The 23,836-nt window shown below is 41.6% G+C and overlaps 1 protein-coding gene across 1 annotated transcript in view; it reads left to right on the forward strand.

Moving 5' to 3' along the window:
- The window catches only part of gnl2 (guanine nucleotide binding protein-like 2 (nucleolar)), a 33,310-nt gene that overhangs the window by 6,349 nt on the left and 3,125 nt on the right, over nt 1-23,836 (forward strand). Inside the window, exons 4-11 of the mRNA XM_042106731.1 lie at nt 2,949-3,088; nt 17,972-18,156; nt 19,503-19,569; nt 19,927-20,085; nt 20,909-21,022; nt 21,958-22,086; nt 23,066-23,170; nt 23,315-23,473. Of these exons, the coding sequence (XP_041962665.1) occupies nt 2,949-3,088; nt 17,972-18,156; nt 19,503-19,569; nt 19,927-20,085; nt 20,909-21,022; nt 21,958-22,086; nt 23,066-23,170; nt 23,315-23,473 (1,058 nt within the window). The remainder of the gene's footprint in view (nt 1-2,948; nt 3,089-17,971; nt 18,157-19,502; nt 19,570-19,926; nt 20,086-20,908; nt 21,023-21,957; nt 22,087-23,065; nt 23,171-23,314; nt 23,474-23,836) is intronic.

Raw genomic sequence — 23,836 nt, forward strand, 5'->3', positions numbered from 1 at the left:
GACCAGGATTCCACTAATAAAGCTTGCTTTACTAAAACGTGTGCGTGACGAGCAGAGTATTCCCCTTATTCCTTAAACCGGAAATCTGTCTGGTTTTCATCCGTCAATTCTGTTTACATTATAACTTGCGCCCGACCTGTCATGTCTCCATTCCCCACTAGTGGGGCCCGCCCCACGCTTTGAGAACCACTGACTTACCCCAATAATATTCGAATGACTGAATAAAAATCCTTAGGACAATCCAAGCAGACTAGTCGTTGCCTGGGACTCATTGCTAAGGACTCATTCCATGACAGCGGCCTGCAAAATAGCTTTACTTTACACTAGGGGTGTTACGGTACCTGTATTCGTATTGAACCGAAACGATACGGGCGTCACGGTTCGGTGCATGGATTTACGCGGAGCATATACGGTATAAAAATAAATAAAACTTGCGCGCAAATTAATTAAAGCAATGCGGAACTACTGTTCAATACGCGAGTTCATTAGGGACCCCTAATCTGTAGTCCCGCTTTAGCTCTATGAAGCTCTCATTGGCGCATAGGTAGCCGAGGTCTGCCTACGTAGGTTACAGTTTTTTGTCAGGTCGACGGTCGAGTGATTCAGTCAGCAGCAGCACTAAGGATGGGTATGGCGAGTGGTGGTGACTAAGGGTGTCGTTCGAAATTACATCTCAATCTCGAACTTCGAATTTAAAAGTAGAATCGACGATGCAGCCACACACCCAATGTCACATCCAGCATGTAATAATAATAATAATAATAATAAAGCTTTATTTGTATAGCACCTTTCATACACAGAATGCAGCTCAAAGTGCTTTACATTTGAAGCATGTAACACAATAGTAGTCAGTCAGTCATTATCAATCACTTTTCTTTGCTGTTTATGATATGCTCAGCAACATATCAAAAATATAGAAAATGACGTCATAAGACTGGCAGCCTTAACCCTCTTACCCCCCACAAGCACGCCATATGGCAACTGTGGCAAGGAAAAACTCCCATATTCCAGGAAGAATGCGTATGCCAAGACGCACAAACGCATGTGCTGAACTGCAGCATCAACACTCCTCTAATTTTAGGCTGCGGCCAGTTAATATACACATCAACCTACCGAAATCAAAGCCCCTCTTGCTACTTTAAAATCACCAGTGTGGAAGTACTCGTTCATTCACGTCAATTAAAACTAACTTACCCTACTCAACTTAGCAAGTGAAAAGATGATCTAGTTACGGTCCAAAGTTACTTTAAGGCTTAAAATGCACATTGATAAGTATCCATGAACACTAACCTTGGGTCTCTTCGAAGTGTGCTGAAACGATCAAATTATAATTATGTGTTGTTTCATTTCACTATGTTCACGTCTCTGTTTTAGCCTAATGTTGGTTCTGTTTACATTACAACCTCGCAGTTCTGTTTACATTACAACCTCGCAGAAAAGCGCTTTCAAAATAAAAGCCCCCCGAAACAGAAAAGGAAAAGGCCAAAAAGAGTAAATACCATATAAGGAATGCATTAATAGTAATGTTGAAAAAAAGATTGAATCGAATCGTGACTTTAAAATCGAAAATTCCATCGAATCGAGGATTTGGAGAATCGTGACACCCCTAGTGGTGACGCACAAGTCAGGTCTCTTTAAGATACATTGGAAATACATTGAACATGCTAATGCACATACGACTCCATCACCCAGATGTAGGTCTACCAATCACTCAAACGAGATAAAAAACGTCTCCCTGCATTTCTTACCAGCCTTTAGATACACATACAAATAGGGCCAAAACCTAACGCTTAAAATTATTTTGTAATGATGGAAAGTGGTGTTAACCGTGTGGTGATCACCTTTATGTTAGGGTAACTTGTATTATGCTTTCACATGAAGAGCTGACTGTAAGTGTCAAGTGTCAACGCTAACCAGGCTAATAAACAAACTATGCGAACGGTAAAGTCATGTGACTTTTAGTTAGGCTAGTTTGTTTATGAAACGAAAGGAGCAATTTCGTTTTTTTCTTTAAAAGAAAGCAAAATAGTGTGACATTTTCACAGTTAGTAGATTATTACTTTATGCACACTGAAAAATATTGAGGCAAACAGTAGACCCTTCCATATACAACCAAACACGGAAGTCTTGCCTAAGTGGATTTTTAAAAATCATTATTCTATGTAATTTACATGAAGAGCGTAACATTGCCACTCAAGCTTGTTGTGATTCAGTTCAGACAATCTTATTCATCCCAAGAAGGGCACTTCTGAGTAACAAGTCTACACACACGCCTCAATCTTGCAAATACTTCAAATTCATTTTCAGTGGCCTCTTCCCCACATTTTTTTTTCAGTTTTGTTTCTTATTTTGGTCCTTTGATCCTTCTCTGGCATGGTCTCAAATCCCAGCTCATCAGCATCTTTGCCAGTATACAGTATTTAGTAAATATGGTGTGTTTCAAGTTCATTCAGATTAGACATGTCTCTTATTTGAATGGGTGAAGATGCCTGGGTTATGGGACAAAGTTGCTTCTAGATGCCGTTAGTCTCTTGACAATTAAACATCTTATCGTAACTTGATACATTTATATCTGACACTAGAGGGTTAGGTGAAATTCCAGTTATTCCCACCGTCCTAACAAACATTATGGCTTTTTCTGTGGGTGTTTCCACTTATCCAGTGACAGTAGGTACTGGGGTGTACAAAACAGCATGCAAATGTTTATGTAATGATGAACTTTGTGTCAAATTGTTCCAGTAATCATTGCCAGAGCATTGGATTTCACATTCAACATATAATAATAGTTACCATTTTTCAGCTGAGCACAAGGGTACACTGATAAGACTTGCACATGTGTAAATAATTTACACATGTCAATTCTCAACTTTAAATCACTCCTCTGTGGTGGTCCTCTTCAATACTAGCTGGCTAAACAGTATCTCTCTCTCTCTCTCCCCTCCCTTCAGCCAACACCCGAGTAATCAAGCAGTCCTCCCTGCAGAAGTTCCAGGATGAGATGGGTGCAGTGGTGAAAGACCCTTACAGGGTGGTGATGAGACAGAGCAAACTGCCCATGTCCCTTCTGCACGACCGCGTCAAAGCCCACGTCAGTACACACACACTCACACTCACTCACACTCACAACACACTGCTACTTTACTCAGTACATCATTATGTGTGCAATAGGGTGCAGATGATTGTTTTCAGGTTCACAAATTAAGAAAACGGGTCAGGGTTGAGGACAGGAATTCTATTGGCCGCCTTTGCTGATGTGAAGGGCTCGGCAGGTTTTTTTTGGGGGGGAGATGAACTGGCCGCAAAGACCGTTTTTGTCTTTTTGGATTAGACAGCGCAGCAATGATCAGAAAGCCATTGTGTCTGCCATGTACACAACAGCAAAACACCAAAAACCTCAGAGCGGCTGAGATCTTGCACTCGCCAAACGTGTTGTTGATCCCTGTTCCAAGTCCCCCATACCCCCACCCCATGTTAAACAGTTCCATACAAAAATGAGACCTCTGGAAGATCAGGGCTCTACACTAACATTTTTTTTTCAGGAGCACTTGTGCGCCCAAGTTAAAAAATTTAGGAGCACAGACAAAAATTTGGGCGCACAGTCAGTTCTGTACTTAACTTACAGATAATCTAACATTATACTGCAGCTAACAGTTAAACATGCCACTGCACCAATTGCGAATATTAAGAATGACTGACAACATTTAGGCTACAGGAAGGATTTTAAAGATCAGTGCCTACTTTATTTTCAGTCTGTTCTATTTTCCTGCATTTTGTTAATGTAAAATAATATAATAGCCTACATTGCCATATTTTCATTTAGCCTGTATATCAAGTATCCTGCCAAATGTAGGCTAATTTATTTATTTGTGAATCCATCTATATAATCCAAATATGCCCATGGTGACCTATCTGACTGCATACTGCCTAATACTACTACTAAAACAGTCCATTTTCTCTTCCACAAAACCCAACATAGGCTAATCAAGGATATATGTTTTATACTTTTAGTTTTTATTTTAAATATCTTTTTCTTTTTTTTTTTTTTTTTTTATTTGCAAACATCATTGACATTACAGAAAATGCAACACTACGACATGCACATGAACACTACATACGACAAACAGACGTACATTACATAAACACATACTGTAACTTAACAAGACATCACATTGACTTGGCTTCCACAAACATAACACAACATAACATTAATAACAGAAAGGCTAAGGATGATTTGCGTCCAGGATGATTACAGATATGATTATCAGGGATGAAATTGATGACCGGAATGAAAAGAAGGGGGGATGGGGGGGGGGGTGCGGATGGTAGCTCTAAGAGTGTGAATGAGGTGGTGTTGGGATGGGGGGTGAGGGGTAGTGAGTATGTGAGGATGTATGTGTGTGTGTGTGTGTGCGCATATGTATAAGGCTGGCTTAAGGCCAGGAGGAGAGAAGCTGGAACATAGAGAGGGAGGGTTTCAGAGGAGAGGAGTTGTAATTATTCTATTTATGATAAGTATAATAATAGGAATAACTGATTGCCTGGTTGATTGCCTGACTGATTGCCAACCTGGGCACCCATTAATGGCCACAGTTCCACCCAGCCCCTGCAGTTATACTGTGACGAGCTGACAGAGGGGAGGACCTGCGTGCCACCCATCGCCACAGGCCCCCAGCATATGCACACATCCCCCACTACCACGACCAACCACACCTCGCCCCCAGACCTTCACCCAACACGCCACTCTTGACCTAAATATGTACAGTATGTGAATGGCTAGGTTGAGGGGTCTATCTAGAGTGTAGCATTAAAAGAAGTGGGCATGCATGGTGAATATCTGTCAGGATTTCCCCATGCACACCACACTTACCCTGTGTAAGATGTATGCCTCCTCAATGTGTGCATTAAAATAAGTGAGGCATGCAGATAGACACCTGATGAGGCATCTACCTGCACTCCACTCTTACCCTAGCCCGTTTTGTGGTTTTTGTTTATGTATGTCACCTAACATGTAGTGCGATTAAAAGAGAGTAAAGCGTGCTGTGTGCTTCCAGGACAAGGCATGTGCATGAGCGTATGAGGAGGGTGCACACCGGGGGCCCAGGGCCAATAGATAACCCACAGGACCCAACCAATGCCAAAACCACACAGCGACCCGCCAGGACCGAGTCTCCCAAGCCATCCAATGGGGCCCCGTCAGAATAACGATGGGAGAGGCAGAGAGAAAGAGTGAAATTAGTAAAGTTATCAGAGAATGTAAATAAAAGGGGGAGGGAAAGAAGGGGGTGCTATTTATATTACTAATAATAATAATAATAATAATAATAATAATAATAACAACAACAACAATAATAGTTCCAGCTACCCTCCCCTGCCTAGTGTTCGATGATATGTGTATCTGTTGATGAAGTGTGTTATGATCGTGTGGAGATGGAACTCAGGCAAAGAGGGTCAGGACTGTAAGTAGGTGATAAAGGGGTACCAAGGAGAGGTTGTATCCTGAGTATTGATTAAGTTTGTAGTTGATAGATTTTCTAATGATATATAGTCTGTTAACAAGTTTTTCCAATGAGTGATGTGAGCTTTTTTCCTAGATTTCCAGTTCATGAGGATTGTTTTCTTGGCGATAGTCAGCGCTACCAGCAGTGTTTTATTGCAGGAGTTGCTTAAATTGACTGTGGATGTATCACCAAGTATGCATAAGGAAGGGGATGCTGGGATGTGACAGCCAAAGATGGAAGAGAGAGATTTTGTGACACTCACCCAGAAGTGGTTGATTGGAGTGCAATGCCAAACCGCATGAATGTATGTATCTGGGTTATTTTGTGTGCAGTGAGTGCAAAGATCCGAGCCAAACCCCATTTTAGCCAATTTATGTGCAGTGAAGTGGAATCTGTGAAGAACCTTGTATTGTATTAGTTGTAGATTACTATTCTTTGTCATGAGGTAGATGTTTTTGCACATTTTGGTCCAGAAGTCGGCACCGGGAGTAATTGATAAGTCTGATTCCCATTTGTGATATGGCAGGCCAATTGTTTTTTCTGAACGAGATATAATTTTGTAAATTTGGGAGAGTATTTTTTTGGGAGAGGGAATATTAAGCAGCTCTGAGATTGGTGGGGGAATGTCAAGGTTAGCTGTCTGGATGTTAATTTTTCCTAGGATAGATGATTTAATTTGCAGGTATTGTAAGAAGTGTTTACTCTCGATGCCGTGCTTCTGGACCAAACAGGAAAATGAGGCCAGATTATTGTCTTGAAGAATGTGTTGAAGGTGAGTGATGCCCTTTCCCATCCATGTGTGAAAGTTAAGTGTTTTTTTATTGACGGTGAAATCTGGGTTATTCCAAATCGGGGTGCGAATTGATGGTGCTATAGGTGAATCAGTGATGTGGTAGAATCTCCACCAGGCTGTCAGAGTAGCTGAAATTGTTGGGGCTTTGAAGGATGGATGTTTTTTGACCGACTGACTGCAGAAAGGGAGATCTGATATTTTAATTTCTTTACAGATTGTTTGTTCTAGGTCTAACCAGGTGTTGTCTGAGGGGGTGGGGTGTAGCCATTTGTGGATGAAGTGGAGCTGGTTGGCCAGGGCATAGTGCTGGAAGTGTGGGGCCTCTAGTCCTCCCATTGCTTTTGGTTTTTGGAGAGTGGCGAGTTTGATCCTTGGGGTCTTATCTTTCCAGTAGAATTTAGTGATTAATGAATCGAGAGACTTAAACCAGAGGGTGGTGGGCTGGGTTGGAATCATAGAGAATAGATAGTTTATTTTGGGCAGTATTGTCATTTTGATTACTGAGATTCTGCCCATGATGGATAATGGGAGGTTCTTCCAGCGTTGAAGGTCATGATCTATTGAAGTGAGTAGAGGGGAATAATTTAGGCTAAATAAGTCTGACAGCCTGGGGGAGACTTTTATCCCTAAGTAAGTGATATAGTTAGTGCAGAGTGGGATAGGTGAAGAGTTGGCTGTCACATCCCAGCTGTTGGGATGTAATGGGAGAACTGCAGATTTATTCCAATTGATTGAGTATTCAGAAATTTTAGAGAATGTGTCAATGAGTTTGATGGTTTCTTCTACTGATGTTGTGGGGTCTTGAAGAAAGAGAAGAATGTCGTCAGCATAAAGACTGATTTTGTGGTGCATATATGGAGTCTGGACACCTTTGATGAGGGGGTTCTGACGGATGGCAGCTGCTAGGGGTTCAATGAAGATTGTAAATAGTGAGGGGGAGAGTGGGCACCCCTGTCTAGTTCCCCGGTGAAGAGTGAAACTTTGTGATGTTAGTCCATTGGTGATTACTGTGGCTGAAGGAGAGGTATATAGAAGTTTAATCCAGTTAATGAACGACTCCCCGAAGCCAAACCTCCCTAATGTGGAAAACAGGAAATTCCAGTTCACCCTATCAAAAGCTTTTTCTGCGTCCAGAGTTGCTATGATGGTATTATCTTGAAAATTTGTAGAGTGATACATTATATTTAACAGTCTGCGGGTGTTGGTGGATGAAATTCTACCTTTAATGAAGCCTGTTTGGTCTGGGTGGATAATGGATGGGGTGACCTCTGCTAATCTGTGTGCTAGCATTTTTGCGATTATCTTATTGTCCACATTGAGGAGAGAAATTGGTCGGTAACTGGATGGCATTGTTGGGTCCTTATTGGGCTTGAGGAGCAGTGAAATTGAGGCTGTGGTGGAACTAGTTGGAAGACGTCCTTTCTGTTTTGATTCATTAATCATTCTGATGAAAAGTGGAGCTAAGATGGTCCAAAATTGTTTGTAGAACTCAGCAGGAAAGCCATCCGGACCTGGTGCTTTATTATCGGGCATCTGTTTCAGGGCATCAAACAGTTCTTGTTGAGTTATAGGTGATTCTAGGTTTTTTATTTCGGTCTCATTGACTTGTGGTAATTCGATGCTGTTTAGGAAAGAGTCTATGAATTCCTGGTTGGGGTTTATTTCTGAAGAATATAGTTTATTGTAAAACTGGTAAAAAACATGATTTATTTCTTCAGGTGAGCTGGTTAGCTTCCCTGCTGAGTTCTTTATGACCGGGATTGTTGATTTTTCTTTGTTACGTTGGATTTGATTTGCTAAGTATTTACCTGATTTATTGCTATGGTGGAAGTTTTCCTGCCTTAGACGGTGAATCATAAATTGAGTGTGTTTATTGAGTATTTCATTGAGTTTGAATTTATGTTTCCTAAGTTTTGCCTGTGTTTCTTCAGTTGGGTTGCTTGCATTGGTTTCTTCTAACTGTTTAATTTTATTGTTGAGTTCTACTTCCTGTTCTTTTTCCTTCTTTTTTTTGTATACTGAATATGAGATGATTCTTCCTCTGAGTACTGCTTTTCCTGTTTCCCACAGAAGGGAAGGAGATGATTCAGGGGAGCCGTTCATTTCTAGAAAGAATGCCCACTCTCTCCCAACAAAACTGATGAAATTTGGGTCTTGTAAGAGGGATGTATTAAAACGCCATTTGCTAATTGGTCGCTGTTGGTTCGTTATGTTCCATTTAATTGTCACTGGGGCATGATCGCTAATGACTATGGGATGAATAGTTGAATCAGAGATATTTTTCATTATAGAGTTGCTGGTTAGAAAATAATCAATACGGGAATAGGAGTGGTGGACCGGAGAGAAAAAAGAGTAGCATTTGGAGTCTGGGTGCTGAAGCCGCCAACAATCGCCAAGGCCAGAATCGCTCATGAACTGTTTTATTGTTTTTGTGGATTGCCAGATTCGTTTGCTTTTAGAGTGATCAGATCTGTCAAATGTGGGGTCTAACACGGTATTAAAGTCGCCTGCAATTATGATGGGACAGCCAGATAGAGTTGAGATGGAGGTGAAGAGGTTCTGAAAGAAAACTGGGTTGTCTGTATTAGGGCCATAAACATTAACAATTGTTACAGGGGTATTGTGAATTGAAATGTTTATGATGACAAAACGTCCTTCTGGGTCTGTGATGGTGGCGTTATGGATGAATGAGATTCTTTTGTTAATCAGAATGCAAACTCCCCTTTGTTTTGTATTGTAATGAGATGAGAAAATGTGATTGAATTGTCTTGATTTGATGCGGGTGTAGTCTAATTCTGAGAGATGAGTTTCTTGTAGGAGACATATGTCAGCTTTTAAACTATCCAAATGATTTAAGATTTTGAGCCTCTTTGCCTGAGATCCAATCCCACGGATGTTCCAGGTCAGGAATGTAAGTGGTACCATGTTGTGATTGTACAGTTATGAAAATGTTTGATAAGGTGGGTATTGTGTGTGTGAGAGTGTGTGCAGGTGTCCGTTAGATAGGAGAGGGGGAAGGGGGGGTGGAGGAATAGGTATGTAATGTGGTGTGCGAATGAGATGTAAAGGGTAGGGGCTGAGAAGAATATAGAGCATAAAGAGGTAGGAATTTGGTTCTGGAGTGGTGACAGCATGAACATTTCCTGTTTAACATTGAAAACATATAGATCATAATTTGACTTTAGCCTATAGACATAATAAACAAAAACAGACAGGACACACAAGCAAACATGTATAGACAAAACACCATGAATAACATTAAACATTGAGAGAGCAAAAGAGAATGGGTGGGTAGGGGGAGCAAAAGGAATGAAACATAAGAAGAGAGAAGAGAGAGGTGATCCAAGCATAGGCAGTGGGTTAGAGAGAGTTGAGGGTGACAATGTTATAATCAAGATGAATGTTGGCATGAGGTATGATGTGCTATAGCCAGGTGGTGATATTGGGGTTGCGATACAGAGTTCCATTGACATACAGTTTATCGACTGACAGTGCTGCTCGTTTGCCCTCTTGCCTGAGTTGTTTCATTATGGGCAAGAGGGCTCTTCTTCTTTCCTGTATTACTTGTGGGAATTGGTCGTTTAGTCCGAATGAAGTGCCTTTCAGTTCTTTTCCTTTGCTTTTGATGAGTTCTTTGTGTTTGAAGTGTTCGAACTTGGCGATAATTGGAGGAGGTTTTTTATTGTCTTTGGAAGTGAGACGGTGTACACGGTGGAAGGTAATCTTGTCAACTGTTTCTGGCGGTAGTTTGAGAGATGACTGCAAGAATTCTTTAACTGCTTTCTCTGGGTCGTCGGGTGTATCTTTAGAAGTTGGCAGGGGAATTCCGGAAAAAATTAGGTTATCGCGCATGCTGCGGCACTGGAGGTCTAGGATTGTTTCTTTCATGATCCGATTTTCGCTGGTGAGTTGATTAACATGGTCGGATAAGTTTGTGATATTTCCTTTGAGTTCACGGTTTTCTAATGCGAGTGTGTCGATCTGTGATTGGGAAAATTCGAGGCTGGCTTTTAAGTCCTTAATATCTGCGTGCAGATGTTCCAGTATTGCAAGTTTGTTGTTTATGGATTGTAGTAAACTAACCTCGATGGATGTAGAAGTAGCGCAAGCGGTAGGTGATTCTGGTTCAGTCTCTGTTGAGTAGTCACGAGTGCGTTTCTTGCTTGGTTCAGATGACATAACGTCCAGAATGAAGAGGTTGCCGTTGGAAAAGGTGGAGAATATAATCCGGTTTTTGATGAGAGTTGTAGAGAGGTAGTGGTTGTTTTTAGTAGAAGAAAAATAAAGTTTTGTATTTCTGTTTACAAGCGTCAGTGTTCAGTGCGCTGCCATTTTGGATCTCACCCAAAGTCTCGCCTTAAAGTCTTCGCTTTATTTTAAATATCTGCATTGATGGGGGCAGTGGGCAAACGTTAGACCTACTTTCGTTTTGCACTTCAGCTTGTATTCGGTGTAAACAAACAAGCATGCGTGGAAGCCTGGAGTTGTCAGTAGCGTTCTACCTTTGAATAAAATGGGAGTATTACGGGAGGCTACTTTTGTGCCGCTACAGCTATATTTTGCATATTGCAGCCAATACGTCAACTGGGCTAAAAGGCATGTTAGGTTACCTTTCCTTCTCTCACTGCATTCTCAGAATCTCATCCTGTTCCTCCTATATCCAATGAATTCGGTGGATAGAAAAACTAATTTCTTCAATCTTTGCATCTTGGCTGGCTAGTCTAACTTTCCGCTTTTTCTGCGCGCTCTTGGATTTGATAGAAGCGACTACTAGCGAGTCACAACGCGAAACTGCTAACGTTGATGGGAGGTGTAGTTTTTATGCTGCATTTGCGACGTGATTCTATGGTTTGCACCAGTAATGTTTCTCGATGTTGCGGTGTATTTTGTAGACAAATATTGACATGGTTAGAAGTCATTCGCACCAGTGCGCCTAAATATTTTTTTTGCACTCGCACGGCATCATTTTTACTCACATGTGCGAGTGAAATGGGCGCACTGTAGAGCCCTGAAGATGATCGGTTGTTTTCTCTCGACTGATTTCACCCCCCCCTTAATGAATCAACTCATTAATGGTTTGATTGGTTATTATTTCCCCCAAGGAGGTTGTTTTTGGTTTGGTTTGTCTGTCAGTCTGTTTGTTTTGCTAAAACTTTAGACCCCATTTTCATGAGACTTGGTGGAAATGTGTTGCATGGACCAAGGAAGCAGGGCTCGAAATTAACGACGTCCCGGGGACCATAAAAAATGCTTCCGGGACACAATAGAATGATGTCTGGGACAACTCTGGGACAGTAGAAAAAATGGCAAAGCAAATTTCAAAATAGGTACTTTTTCCCTAAACTGTTCACATGGGAATCTAAACGTATCTTTCTCGTCTGAATAAAATTATACAAAATTTGATCTGGCGTAACGGGCAGCTGTCAAAAGCAGCGTTAGCCAGCTGATCTGTAAAGAAGCGGTTTTGTACACGCAGCCTTACAACACTGTTTACTGCTCTTCAAATCACTGTAGGCTACAATGTTATTTTTGGTACAAATATAGTAAGATACCCAAATGGGGTGCTTGCGTTTCAGGAATCCACCGTATTGGTTAAATGAATATTAAACAAAAATAGGGCACGGGCGGTAGGCCTAATGGGTCACTTTCCGATATTCCTAGGTTAACTTACCTAACTAGCAGGCAGGTAAATGGCATTTGTTTTCATGACATTGTGAACATTTTTGACTGATAGTGTAGGCTTAAGGTTACACTGGTGTTCTAAAAAAAAACAAGATGACAATCCTCTCTGACTAAAACGCTGCGTGTTTTATGTCAGTGACAGACAAACGTCACCATGCTGAGCTAAATAGCCTGCTGCAACTGCGATTTGACAAAACGATAGTGTTGCAAGGTAGCCTATAGTTAGCATTTGACATTTCGCTGTGGCAGTTCTAAGGCCAGGGGTGTCCAAACTAGGGGTGGGCGATATATATCGTCTGCGATAATATCGTGATTGTTGTTTTAACAAAGTGTGCAAATTGACATTGAGTATTTAAATTACTTATTGGGAAAAAACACTCGAAATCACGCACTGAAGACTCATACATTCCCAGGAGGTAGGCTATGCGGGAGAAGTGCAGCAGAGCAAGTGTCACGTGATCACTAGTGGGTCACAACGTTGTCCCACGCAGCCTAATGTTTATTTTGTGCAGCGAGAGTAGCCTACTTGGGATTTTATGCAGCTACTTCTGTTCAAGTAGCATTGATGAGACAGTCACGTTTTTCCCTACACGGTATTATATGGAGAGAAAACATTAGCCTTTGAGTATTTTAATAGTCAGTTGTAAACAAATAACTATTCTCATGTAACTCTTTTGTAAATGGACTGAAGTTCGCTCTAAATATCTATGTTTACCGATTATGCTAACCGTTAGCATCTCTATGGGATTTCTCATATACATTAGCCATAAGCTAACGCATTAGTTTATATTCTGTAACTTGGAATGCTAGCCTACGTGATTGCTCTAAAACAAAACATAGAAGGAAATAACTGAGATGTAGGCTACTCTGTTGGTCTGCTCTTAGTTTTACAGTGAATCCTATGTAAAGGTTTGAAAGGAACTTCAGCTTCAGACTTTCTCTTGGGAAACTGTTAGGCCTATTCATCTTCTCTAATGTAGCTGGCTAGACCATGTCATTGCCACACACACAAGTGGGGGCAGAATTGGAAATGTGTCTAGAGTGACAATTAAAAAGTCACAGGTTAGGTTATTGGTTATTATTGTAATGATGCTATTCATAAATAATGAGCTGTAAAGTAACTCAGACTTTAACAAAAACAATTTTTTAAAGGATATCGACTAATTATCGTTATCGTCAAAATCACAAAAAATATCGAGATATTATTTTTTGTCCATATCGCCCACCCCTAGTCCAAACTGCTGCCCGCCAAGCATTTATTAGTTTATCATAGATCCGGCCCGCCACACACTTTAATCCGGCCTGCCGAGCATTTTAATTAGGTTATCATAGGCCGCTCGCTATTTTTTCCAGCAATAGACGACGTTGTGGTTAACTTTAGGCTACTGCAAACTGCTTTACACTCTTCTTAGAGAACGTTTACAATGTCAAGCTTGTTACATCGAGATACATAGTTTCAGCAGATCCAACTACGTTTTGCTACTTCATTTAATTGGGAACGCATTTGAGTGTGCACGAGAGGGTGAGAGTGCAGCAGGAGAGTAGCCTATCTGACAGCTTCGTGGTAATTTCCCACGCTACATATTGTTTTCACTGAGATCTGTGGCCATGACATCACACCAAACTGACATTGAAATTAAAGACACGTGAAAATAGATTATTGACGGAATGTTTTACAACCCTGTTCGTCAAAACGACGGACAATGAGAACGTCTATTGCAACTTCAAAAAAGAGCCAAAGCGCAATCAGCATATGATTAATGTTAATAAAATGGTGTTTAACAAATTGTTCAGAACTGACATGGTGGACCAGAATGAGTTAATTAAGTGATGCAAGTTACTGATTATTATGCTGTTTATTATGTAGAATGGGAAAAAACAAGAACTTGAATTTGGGACACTGGTGTTTAAGTCCGGGACAGCGCCAAGTAGAATTCAGGACAGCTGCGGGACACTGAGAAAAAAAGTTAATTTCGAGCCCTGCAAGGAAGACCCCATTGCATTTTTGAGTGGATCCAGTTGATGGGCGATTTCATGGTTTAGTTTCACTTTCGCTACAGTTGAGAGGGGCTTTTGTGCTTGGGCTACTAGGTCCGCACTCTCATAGTGTGTTTTCTTCAGTCGTGCCTGATTGATGTGAAAACTACACTTTGAATGCCGAGCTGTTTTTGGAAGCTTTGGCCCAGAGTGCCAGGTATCTAGATCATTGTTGATTTTTGTAGAGCCACAGCATAGTCTATGTTATAACTGTGGACACATACTATTGCTTGTTTGAAAGGTGAGACTTTATAGGTGAGAATAGGGTGAACGGCACTTCTGCATTCGCTTTGCGGCCCTCTATCGGCTATAACCGCACTATGTAAGTTTGCCGGATCGGGTAGCGGATCTGTAGTTTGATGGAATGAGACACGAGAAACTACAAATTTGACTTGCATCTGATGTCACAATACATCATACTTTCATAAAATCATGCAACATATTCTACATTGTCTGTGGGCATTGTTATTTGCAAAGCTGGTGCTGGATAAACAAATAGTGTGCGACAGAGGAAAAGTTCTTTGGTGTTGCTTTAAGCTCTCCGTAGCCGTAGAACCGTTTACTTCTACATGCCTCTGTTCCTGAGAAATTCCAAGCTAAACAGTGGCTAGTTTTCATCAAAATCTGTTTTTTTTTTTTTCCCTCTAGAAATGGAGATATAGCGTCTTTTATGAAATATGCGCTGTTTGACCTGTGTCTATGTGTCTCTGTAAAATTGCCCTTTGACTCTGTACCCACTGGAAGCAGCTTGTGTCAGACTTGTCATTCTTTCCTCTTGATTTATTAGATTTTGCGTACTCTTCAAAATAAACATTAGTTGCTTGTTTATGCAACAAAAATGTTTGAGTCATCTGCTTTTGAAATAATCTCACTACAATTCCCATTTCCACATCCATCTCCATACCCTTATTGTCTTGTTTGAGATACTCACAGTGACGTTATTGCTTAGATAACACAATAATTCCAATGATTCAGGTTCTTATCTGTGTATTGTTTAGAAATCTTTTTTTTCTCAAAAAAAGAATACATTAGTATTCTTTACTAATCATAGAATGGCCCACCATCATGGATCAGATATCCCCTGATCTCAGACATTCTCCTTTTATGAAACAGTTTATATTACATTATTACATTACATTTAGCAGACACTTCTTGACCAAAGTGACTTACATATGTCAGCTATATTACAAGGGATCACATTGTCCCCGGAGCAACTTGGGGTTAAGTGCCTTGCTCAAGGTCACAACGGTGGAAGCCGGGAATTGAACCGACAACTTTCAAGCTACTGCACACTAGCCCAGCTCCTTAACCACTACACTACCACCGCCCCATTATATAAAGGTACTGGTAGCCTCACTCTCATACATTTCTCTATCAGATACCTGAAATGTAATAAGAATTATTTTACTTACAAAAGTACACTAATATGAATCAAGAAATATATCAAATGATTGCATATCTGGATAGGCTTGACGGAGCTTAAATCGGTGTATAGTACATCTTTTGATGACCTAGGACAGAGGAGTAAAGGTAATGAAATTATTCTGAGAATAAGCTACGGCCCATATATAATATCTTATTCCACTGCTTGGTTGAATTTCCCATTGTCCTACGTAATTTGGAACGACCATTAACCGTATGTAATTTGCACACCTATGAAGTAGATCCATTTTTTTGGCCGTATCACACTTATTATATTATATTAATTCGCCGAACTCGTGAAGTTTAAATGAACTGTCACGTTGCATCTGAGCTGTAAAATGCAGACGTTCAGAACATGGCAACATTGTAGCATATGACAGAGGTGGCTTTTAGCTAGATGGATGACAGCAGGCTAAGTAAAATAGCGATGTTTCAAAGGTGAAGTTAATCAGAATCTTGGGATACGCCTGCTTGACAACGGAAGAGGTAGAACTAACGACTGGCCTTTGGCCTTCGCAACCATCCATTTAGAACTAGTAACGGCAGTTTGTTCTGCAAGTTGAGAAATTAGTTGATATGTGTCGTAGTAAATTAGTTCTACAAACAAGACAGTTTTAGCGATTAAAACGTTTAAATTGTATCAGGAAATGAACACAACGCAAGTGGCAACAGTGGAATAAGCGGGATAATGGACTCCACGGTGGTCTGTTCATAGAAATGACTGCACTTACGACGCTTTGCGTCGGGGCCGTTTTACAACCTCGACTGTGCATTAATTTCTGTGAACAGACCACCGTGTCGTCCATTATCCCTTACTAATGTGCCCATGAAGTACGTAACATTGCCACTCTAGCTTATTGTGATTAAGTTCAGACAATCTTATTGATCCTTAGGGCACTTCTGCTTAACAAGTCCACACACACGCCTCAAACTTGCAGACTTTAAACTCATTATGAATGGCCTCTCCTCCACATCCTTTTTTTTCCCCCGTTTTGTTTCATATTTTGGTCTTTTGATCCCTCTCTGGCATGGTCTCAAGTTTCACCTCTTCCAGTCACCGCCGGTTTTGAACGAAGATTCTCTCTGCTGCTGGCTTGGTGTGTATCAATGAGCATCTGCTCTGTTGCCAGGGGCTAGAATCAAGACAAATGGAGTATTGCGCTGAGTGAGGAGAGCTTCAGATTAGCGGCGGTCAACCCAAGATTGTGCTAATGGTCCTAATTAGCCTCTTATTACGCCAGACATCAGCAGGGAGAGACTGGCGAGGACACACATGCCTGGGTGGATGTCAAAAGGGTGTCCACTGGTTTTAAGAATATAAACTCCAGAATTCCAGAGCAGATGGTCACAGTTTCTGCCTCAAGACTTGAAATTGATGCACTTTGACAAGATCTGGTAAATGTTAGGCTATTTTGCTTCTTTTGTTTGTTGCAACATGAATCTTAACTGAAATCAAACCGGGATTGCCAAATAACATTGCATTGACTGTTTGGGGTCTGACTGTCTTCTCGAGGTTTCTCACACACGCACTGTCTTCTCCAGGTTTCTCACAACACGCACGCATGCATCCATAAGGAGTTGTCATCGAGAGAAATTTTTGTTTGCTTAATTGAAATATACATGTTCAGAGTGTTCACAACTGTCTGTATCTCCAACAAAATGTACACCAAGATGGGGAATGCGTAGTATAGTTTCTTGACTTGCTTGTAGCTTTGATTGTGCTGAACAGCTGCTCAAGAGCTTCAATTTGGCCTCAAGTTGGAACTGCATTCCACATTAAACGGAACATCAACACACCATCCAATGCCCATCTGAGGTCCCACGTCTTATCCGGATCCCACAGCCAGCCCTTCAAGTGGCTCCTAATGATTTTTTGACAGATTTAATTATTTATGTATTTATTCACTACTGCAAATAGCAGTCTCTCACCACAAATGAGACTGTGGTAAGAAAGTGTCAATTTTGAACTTCGCTTGTCCGTAATGCAAAGCAGGCGAGTGCAAATCCAGTCGGTGTGCATCTAGAGCTTTTTTGTCTGCTATGCCACTGCATTGCAGATTGAGCTTTACTGAACTGAGGTGCATTCAAATTTGCAAACATTAGGCGAAGTTTTCAAAACAGTTTTCTGCAAACAGTTTTCTGTTTGCCTTGAGTTCTTGGCGGAAGTAAAACACTTACAAACAGTTTGAAAAGGTAGTTCTCTGCAAACATGGAGTGGAGCTGGACAAGTGTTACTGTTACAATGGAATGTTTACACCAAATTGTTCAAATTCAGAGAAGACATTCACCATGAATGTTCGCCACTGTTTTTTGAACGCACCTCTGGTCTGGCTCCACCACGCTGGTTTGCTGTCCAAGTTAGCTTGGTTCTTCAGTGCTGGTCTGGCTCTGGAGAACCAAGCCAGAGATGTGACCGAAGCAGATTAGCTGAGCATGTTACAATCTGCAGCTATAATTTCAACCAACCAGAAGGGTTACAGCAATTAAGTCATCCACTCACTGTTATCCCTCTCACCTTCTCTGTGTCTTTACTCAACAGAACTCCAAGGTTCATATCCTGGACACAGAGACGTTTGAAACCACATTCGGACCCAAGGCTCAGCGTAAAAGGCCTAGCTTAGTGGTGGGGGATGTGCAAGACCTTTTGGAACAGGCCCAGGCTTCTGCAGAAAGCTACAGTGCCGACAAGGACCGGGATCTGGTCACAGAGGACAGTGGCATCAGGTAAACATTCAGCAGGGATTCAGCAGTGCAGCTTATTTCAGATATAAGCACACACTAGCTGATGGGTATACATTCCATAATTCCCAGGGAAAGTCTTTTGCAGATGTGATGCCATAACTTATTTTCATGGTTTTCTTGCCATTACTGGTGGGTGATTCTCCAACTATGGTACTTTTTCTGTCCTTGACATATGTTAAAAAAAAATAAAAAACATTTCCACTTTTTAATTTTTTCACACTTACTACATATTTAGGGGAACCTATATATAAAAAAAAATCATTGTTCAATGATGTTGTTTTTTATAAAATAGAAGACATTTTAGATGCGTTTTTTACTATTTTGCCTCTGTCCCTAGGCCAGACTTTGGGTCTTCGACCTTATCCCACATCTAATCTAATACTGATATAATTTTAAATTCAAACACAAAGTATGCATTATAACCCAATTCATTCAAATCTACTATTTGCTTTTATATTTCTTTTCAATTTGGCATATTTTAAAAATGTTAAAACACTTGTCCCTTGGGTTCTCCGTCATTTCCACACCTCTGCATAAAATGCAATCCCAGGCTCAGTATTCTAGATTTGTATACTCAGTAACCATAGCAACTGACACTCCAGAGGGATCCACATGGCTGAATGAAAGAATGATCCCAGCAGAGGTTAATACATAGGAGATATATCAAGGTAAATATGAGAAATACTGAGAGTATGTTTATTGTACGTCATTTCTGAACCGCTCCTAATTCATTCCGATGGGAAAAAATTCTGGATTTTTACAATTTCATTAGGTGTAATTTGAGATTATTTAATGCTAACTCTAAAACTAACACTAACAGGCTAGTCAAACATGAGATATTAGAGGGAAAGTGGGAAAATGTCATTTCCACGACCGTCTTTTCCACATCTGTCTCCATGGTAAGTGATAAAGACAGGTTGGCTTGTTTTTTTTTTTCGGTTGTGGAAATGACCATTGCTTTTGCGATGTCTAGATGAATGTCAAAAAATACATATTATTCCATAAAAATCAGCACAGCCAACCTCAGGGCAGGTATCTAGGCATACTGGGGAAACAAATTATGCCAGTCATATTTTAATTAAAAATGTTTCATTTTCTGAAAATGTCCAGGTCCAAAAAGTACCATAGTTGGAGAATCACCCTGGTATTCATGGAACAGTGCAGATTATAGTCAGCTCTCAGAGACTGTGCTTTGAAAGATTCATTGTTACCATGGATTCTGTTCCTCAAAACAAAGAGAAGAGGAATTAGATGGGTTTCTCTTCTGCGTATCTCTTGTCACTGTCTTTTATCTCTGGTCATTAATCAGTACTTGCTGGTGCTTCCAGGAACGAAGCTCGTGAGGAGATCTTCAAGAAGGGCCAGTCCAAAAGGATTTGGGGTGAACTTTATAAGGTAACCAAACTCTGCTTGCTTTAAAGGGGGTTATGTGGAGTTTTTTAGTTTTGAAATGTGAAGAAGAAACAAATGACAGACAAAATTAACAGAAATTGAAGAAACAACCATTTTGACGTAATTCCAAAGCCGTCTATGCTCTGTGTTGCCCAGCAATCCTCTAGACTTAGCATTCAGCAAAAGTTAGCAAGAGTGGCGTGTCGCTGCGTTCAAGACAACTTGAACCCTACAGAACTCCGCACCTATAAGACAATTTCTCTCATCCTGTTGTGAAAGACGAAGCGAACAGGTTTGTCAAATTATCAAATAATACCTTCTCAGGATGACCTCTAAACCTCCATCGGTTCCCCACCTCAGGTGATCGATTCCTCGGATGTCATCATTCAGGTTCTGGATGCTCGTGACCCCATCGGCACGCGCTCTAAGAACATCGAGACCTATCTCAAGAAGGAGAAGCCCTGGAAGCACCTCATCTTTGTGCTCAACAAGTGCGACCTCATTCCCACCTGGGTCACGGTAAGCAGAGCCTGTGGTACATGCTTCCCCAGCGTGGTGATGGAGAATAAATTAACTTTTTCTCTGCTTCTCTGCCTGAAGGCCCTTGCCTCTTGTTTCTGTTTTGGTTTACGTGTGTGTATCTCAACCGCACCACTTTTGTTTCCACGTGCGCATGTGTGTGTGTGCAGAAAAACAAAACAAGGGGTCACCAAACAGGAAGCTAATTGCCTGTTCCACAAGATTTGTTTATGGGCGTGAGATCACCACACCAAAGCTTGCATATTTCTTGTTTTGTCTCGTTTTGTTTGGGAGTCCCGTGCCAGGTACCTTTGTGCGCTGTGTTAATGCTTGCTTTGTGTGCATACAACATGTTTAAATGGAAATCTTTTGTCAGGTTTTTCCCCTGGTGCGGCCTTGCCAGTTCTGGTTCGTTGGTTCGTTTACCACTAGGAGTATTTATCTTTGCCGTGTGTGTGTGTGTGTGTGTGCGCGCGCGCGCGCGCTCATAGAGATGAATAAGGTTAGTGTCATCACAGTGTGGACTTAATGGGCATAGACATAGTCATAACTAGCTTATTAAATGAGTTTCCAAGCGTGTCCATGTTTTGTGTGTTTGATTTGTCTATCTTTGTCCATGAGAATAAGTTGTAGTGAAGGGATGAGTGTGTGTTTGTGAGTGAAAGCCAGAGAGAGAGAAACAAATAAAAGATGGAGAGAGAATCAGTGATGTATGTGCCAACTGTGATTTTGTGTCTGCTGTTCTGTGAGTAGGGCTTGGCTATGTTTTTGTAAAAGGTTGATATATGTGCTCATATTTTGTGTGTGTGTTTTTGTGCTTCAGAAACGCTGGGTGGCCTTGCTGTCCCATGACTACCCCACGCTGGCCTTCCACGCCAGCCTCACCAACTCCTTTGGCAAGGGCTCCCTCATCCAACTCCTCCGCCAGTTTGGCAAGGTACGCTCCTCTGGCCCCTTCACGCTAGACACAAACTTCAGCAACACCCTTTTTTTTTTATCCTTTTTTTTCTTTTATTCCCCCTGTTTTTCGTGATTCCTCATCTGTGTTTCCCCCATCGCTGCCTGTCATGGTGTGTGTTTCCAAGAGTTGGACAAATGTGTGAAGAAGTGAGTGATCAAGCACGCACTCGTACCAACACACACACACACACACACACACACACACACAGTTATTTTGTCATGCTTGAGTCCCGGGTGAGAGGTGAATGGACGGTGAGCCATGTAGCACAGCCCCAACGTTATCCCCCAAATGCCCCAGCATCACCTCTCCTCCCCAGCCATTGCCCCTGGACTACACATCTGTGATCGGTCGGTCAGCCCATATTTATAGGGTCTGGGCCATAAACAAGCTGGACTTGGAAACCCTAAAAAGATCGTGCATGCCTGAGCAAATAAATTCAGTTGATGGTTATACTACTGATATACCCCTTTTAGCTGAGCAAGGCCGAGAATACCAGTTATTATGGCGTAGTTGTAAATCTTTAGTCATAATAACTTTGAAGGGTGTTCCACGAAACAAACCCCTATTTTCTGCTTTAAAAATATTGACTAAACCACCAGAACTAATGTTATGTCTCATGTCGAACTTGGAGAGCCTGCTAGAAGATAATGCGGTGTCCGAGTCATTTTAAAGTGTTGCACAATGACCGAAGTGACGTACTGTTTTTTGAATCCTTTGTTACCAGTGTGATGGTTTGCCATTACTCTTGAACATTTGCTATTTTTTAAGAAAGCAGAACGTAGAAGAACTGCACCCTTTTGTAACGGTCATCTTCATTTTTATTTTAACTTCGTTTTCCTTTCATATTTACATTCTGAATTTTGTCTTTTACTGTCCCATTTGTTTCTCATTTCTTGTCCTTGCTATTGCAGCTCCACACAGACAAAAAGCAGATTAGCGTCGGCTTCATTGGTTACCCTAACGTTGGAAAGAGCTCCATCATCAACACCCTGCGCTCCAAAAAAGTGTGCAACGTGGCGCCTCTCGCTGGCGAGACTAAGGTAAGGCCTTCTAAAGCTGCTTTCTCACCTCGTCCTTCGTTTCACCCATAATGCAAATTCCGAACGCCTTGTACTTCTTACTCATTGGGGTGTGTTCAAGTGTTCTTCAAGTAAATGGCTTGTAATGTGTTCAGCACTCTTCCCCCATCCCCACCCTCTGCCCCCTTTTGACAGAGGTAATTTATTTGTCTGGCATTTTTCGTGAGAATCACTCTTTGTGGTTCATTATAATAGCTTTGGCTTCTCCTTCCCCAACATGCATTTAATGGAGCTTATTTTGTTCCAAACTTCAGGTTTCTTGAGGACACTTGTGCTTGTGGGGCAGCAACATGTATTTTTTTTTTTTTTATATTTTGTCTCTGTCACAAGGCCATGTCTCATTCAATTTATTATAGTTATTTTTAACATTCAATCAATGATGTTTTCTCCATTTATGACCCATCACTATGTCGATTATGACACTGAGCCCTCATTCCCAAAATTCGGAATGGTAGTATATAATTCATTCATTTTCCCAGTCTGGAGTCATGCGTGGCCGAGCCATATTGGACAGCTTTGACACGAGTGTGTTTTGGTGGAGAATGCGAACCTCCTGTAGCTTTCCAGCAGGCCTTGTTGGCCCTAAACACATGTATGTGTGCGTTTGTGTCAAAATGACCCTCTCCCCCTTACCCTGTCAGTCGTTTCCTCTGGTTGTACAAACAGGCAGTGAGTAATGGTTTTCCAGAAGGAGATGAGAGGAGGAGGTACGGAAGGGCTCATGATGGCTCTTTTTCTAAAATCCAGATTGAAAACAGCCATCCTCCACTCTTGGGGATCCTTTAATATGTTTTTCCCTCTAACAAAATGTCTCCTTAGATGTTTTGCCCTTTATCTAAACATCTCCTGAACACTGTTGGCAGTGATGCCCGTGTTGAATGGTAGAATAGTTTGCCTGGTAGCGTGTATTCCATGTGTGTCTCCCTTCTCACCCTTCCAGGTTTGGCAGTACATTACCCTAATGAGACGCATTTTCCTCATCGACTGTCCAGGTGTTGTGTATCCCTCAGAGGACAGCGAGTCCGACATTGTTCTCAAAGGGGTGGTAAGACATGATCCCAGCTCCCTTTCTTTCTTTCTTTCTTTCTTTCTCTCTCTCTCCCCTGATCGGTCACTATCAAACGTGTGTATCATTCATTCACGTTCCCCATTGAAGTGGATCTCTCATCCGTGAATTTTCCTCGGCCAGGTTCAAGTTGAGAAGATCCGCAACCCAGAAGACCACATTGGCGCAGTTCTGGAGAGGGCCAAGGCTGAGTACATCCAGAAGACCTACCGAATTCCGTCTTGGACATCCGCCGAGGATTTCCTGGAAAAGCTCGCATTCCGCACGGGAAAACTCCTTAAGGTCTGGCCTCCAGAAGCGCAACACAAAACATGTACTACCTACGTATGTTGAGTGTGTGTGTGTGTGTGTGTGCGCGCGTGTGTGTTTGTTTATCTAACTTTACAAGTAAACAGGCCTCATGAGTCACGTCCGGCCCTGCTGGGTGGAAACGAGCTGGGTTGTGCCAGCAGGAGCTGGTAGAGTGAGTCAGTCGTGCACATGAACCCTTCGTGCACTTCCTGGCCGGGTCGGCTGGGGCCTGCCTTGGCCATCTCCGCTAGCAGCAGCAGCAGGAGCAGCTGCACAACTCCCTCCTCGACCCTCAGGAACCAGCAGGCCCGCTTAATCAGAGCCATACACCCAGATACCAACAAATGAACGTTG

This window comes from Alosa sapidissima, chromosome 10 (genome assembly GCF_018492685.1).
Source record: "Alosa sapidissima isolate fAloSap1 chromosome 10, fAloSap1.pri, whole genome shotgun sequence".
Taxonomy (NCBI): Eukaryota; Metazoa; Chordata; class Actinopteri; order Clupeiformes; family Clupeidae; genus Alosa; species Alosa sapidissima.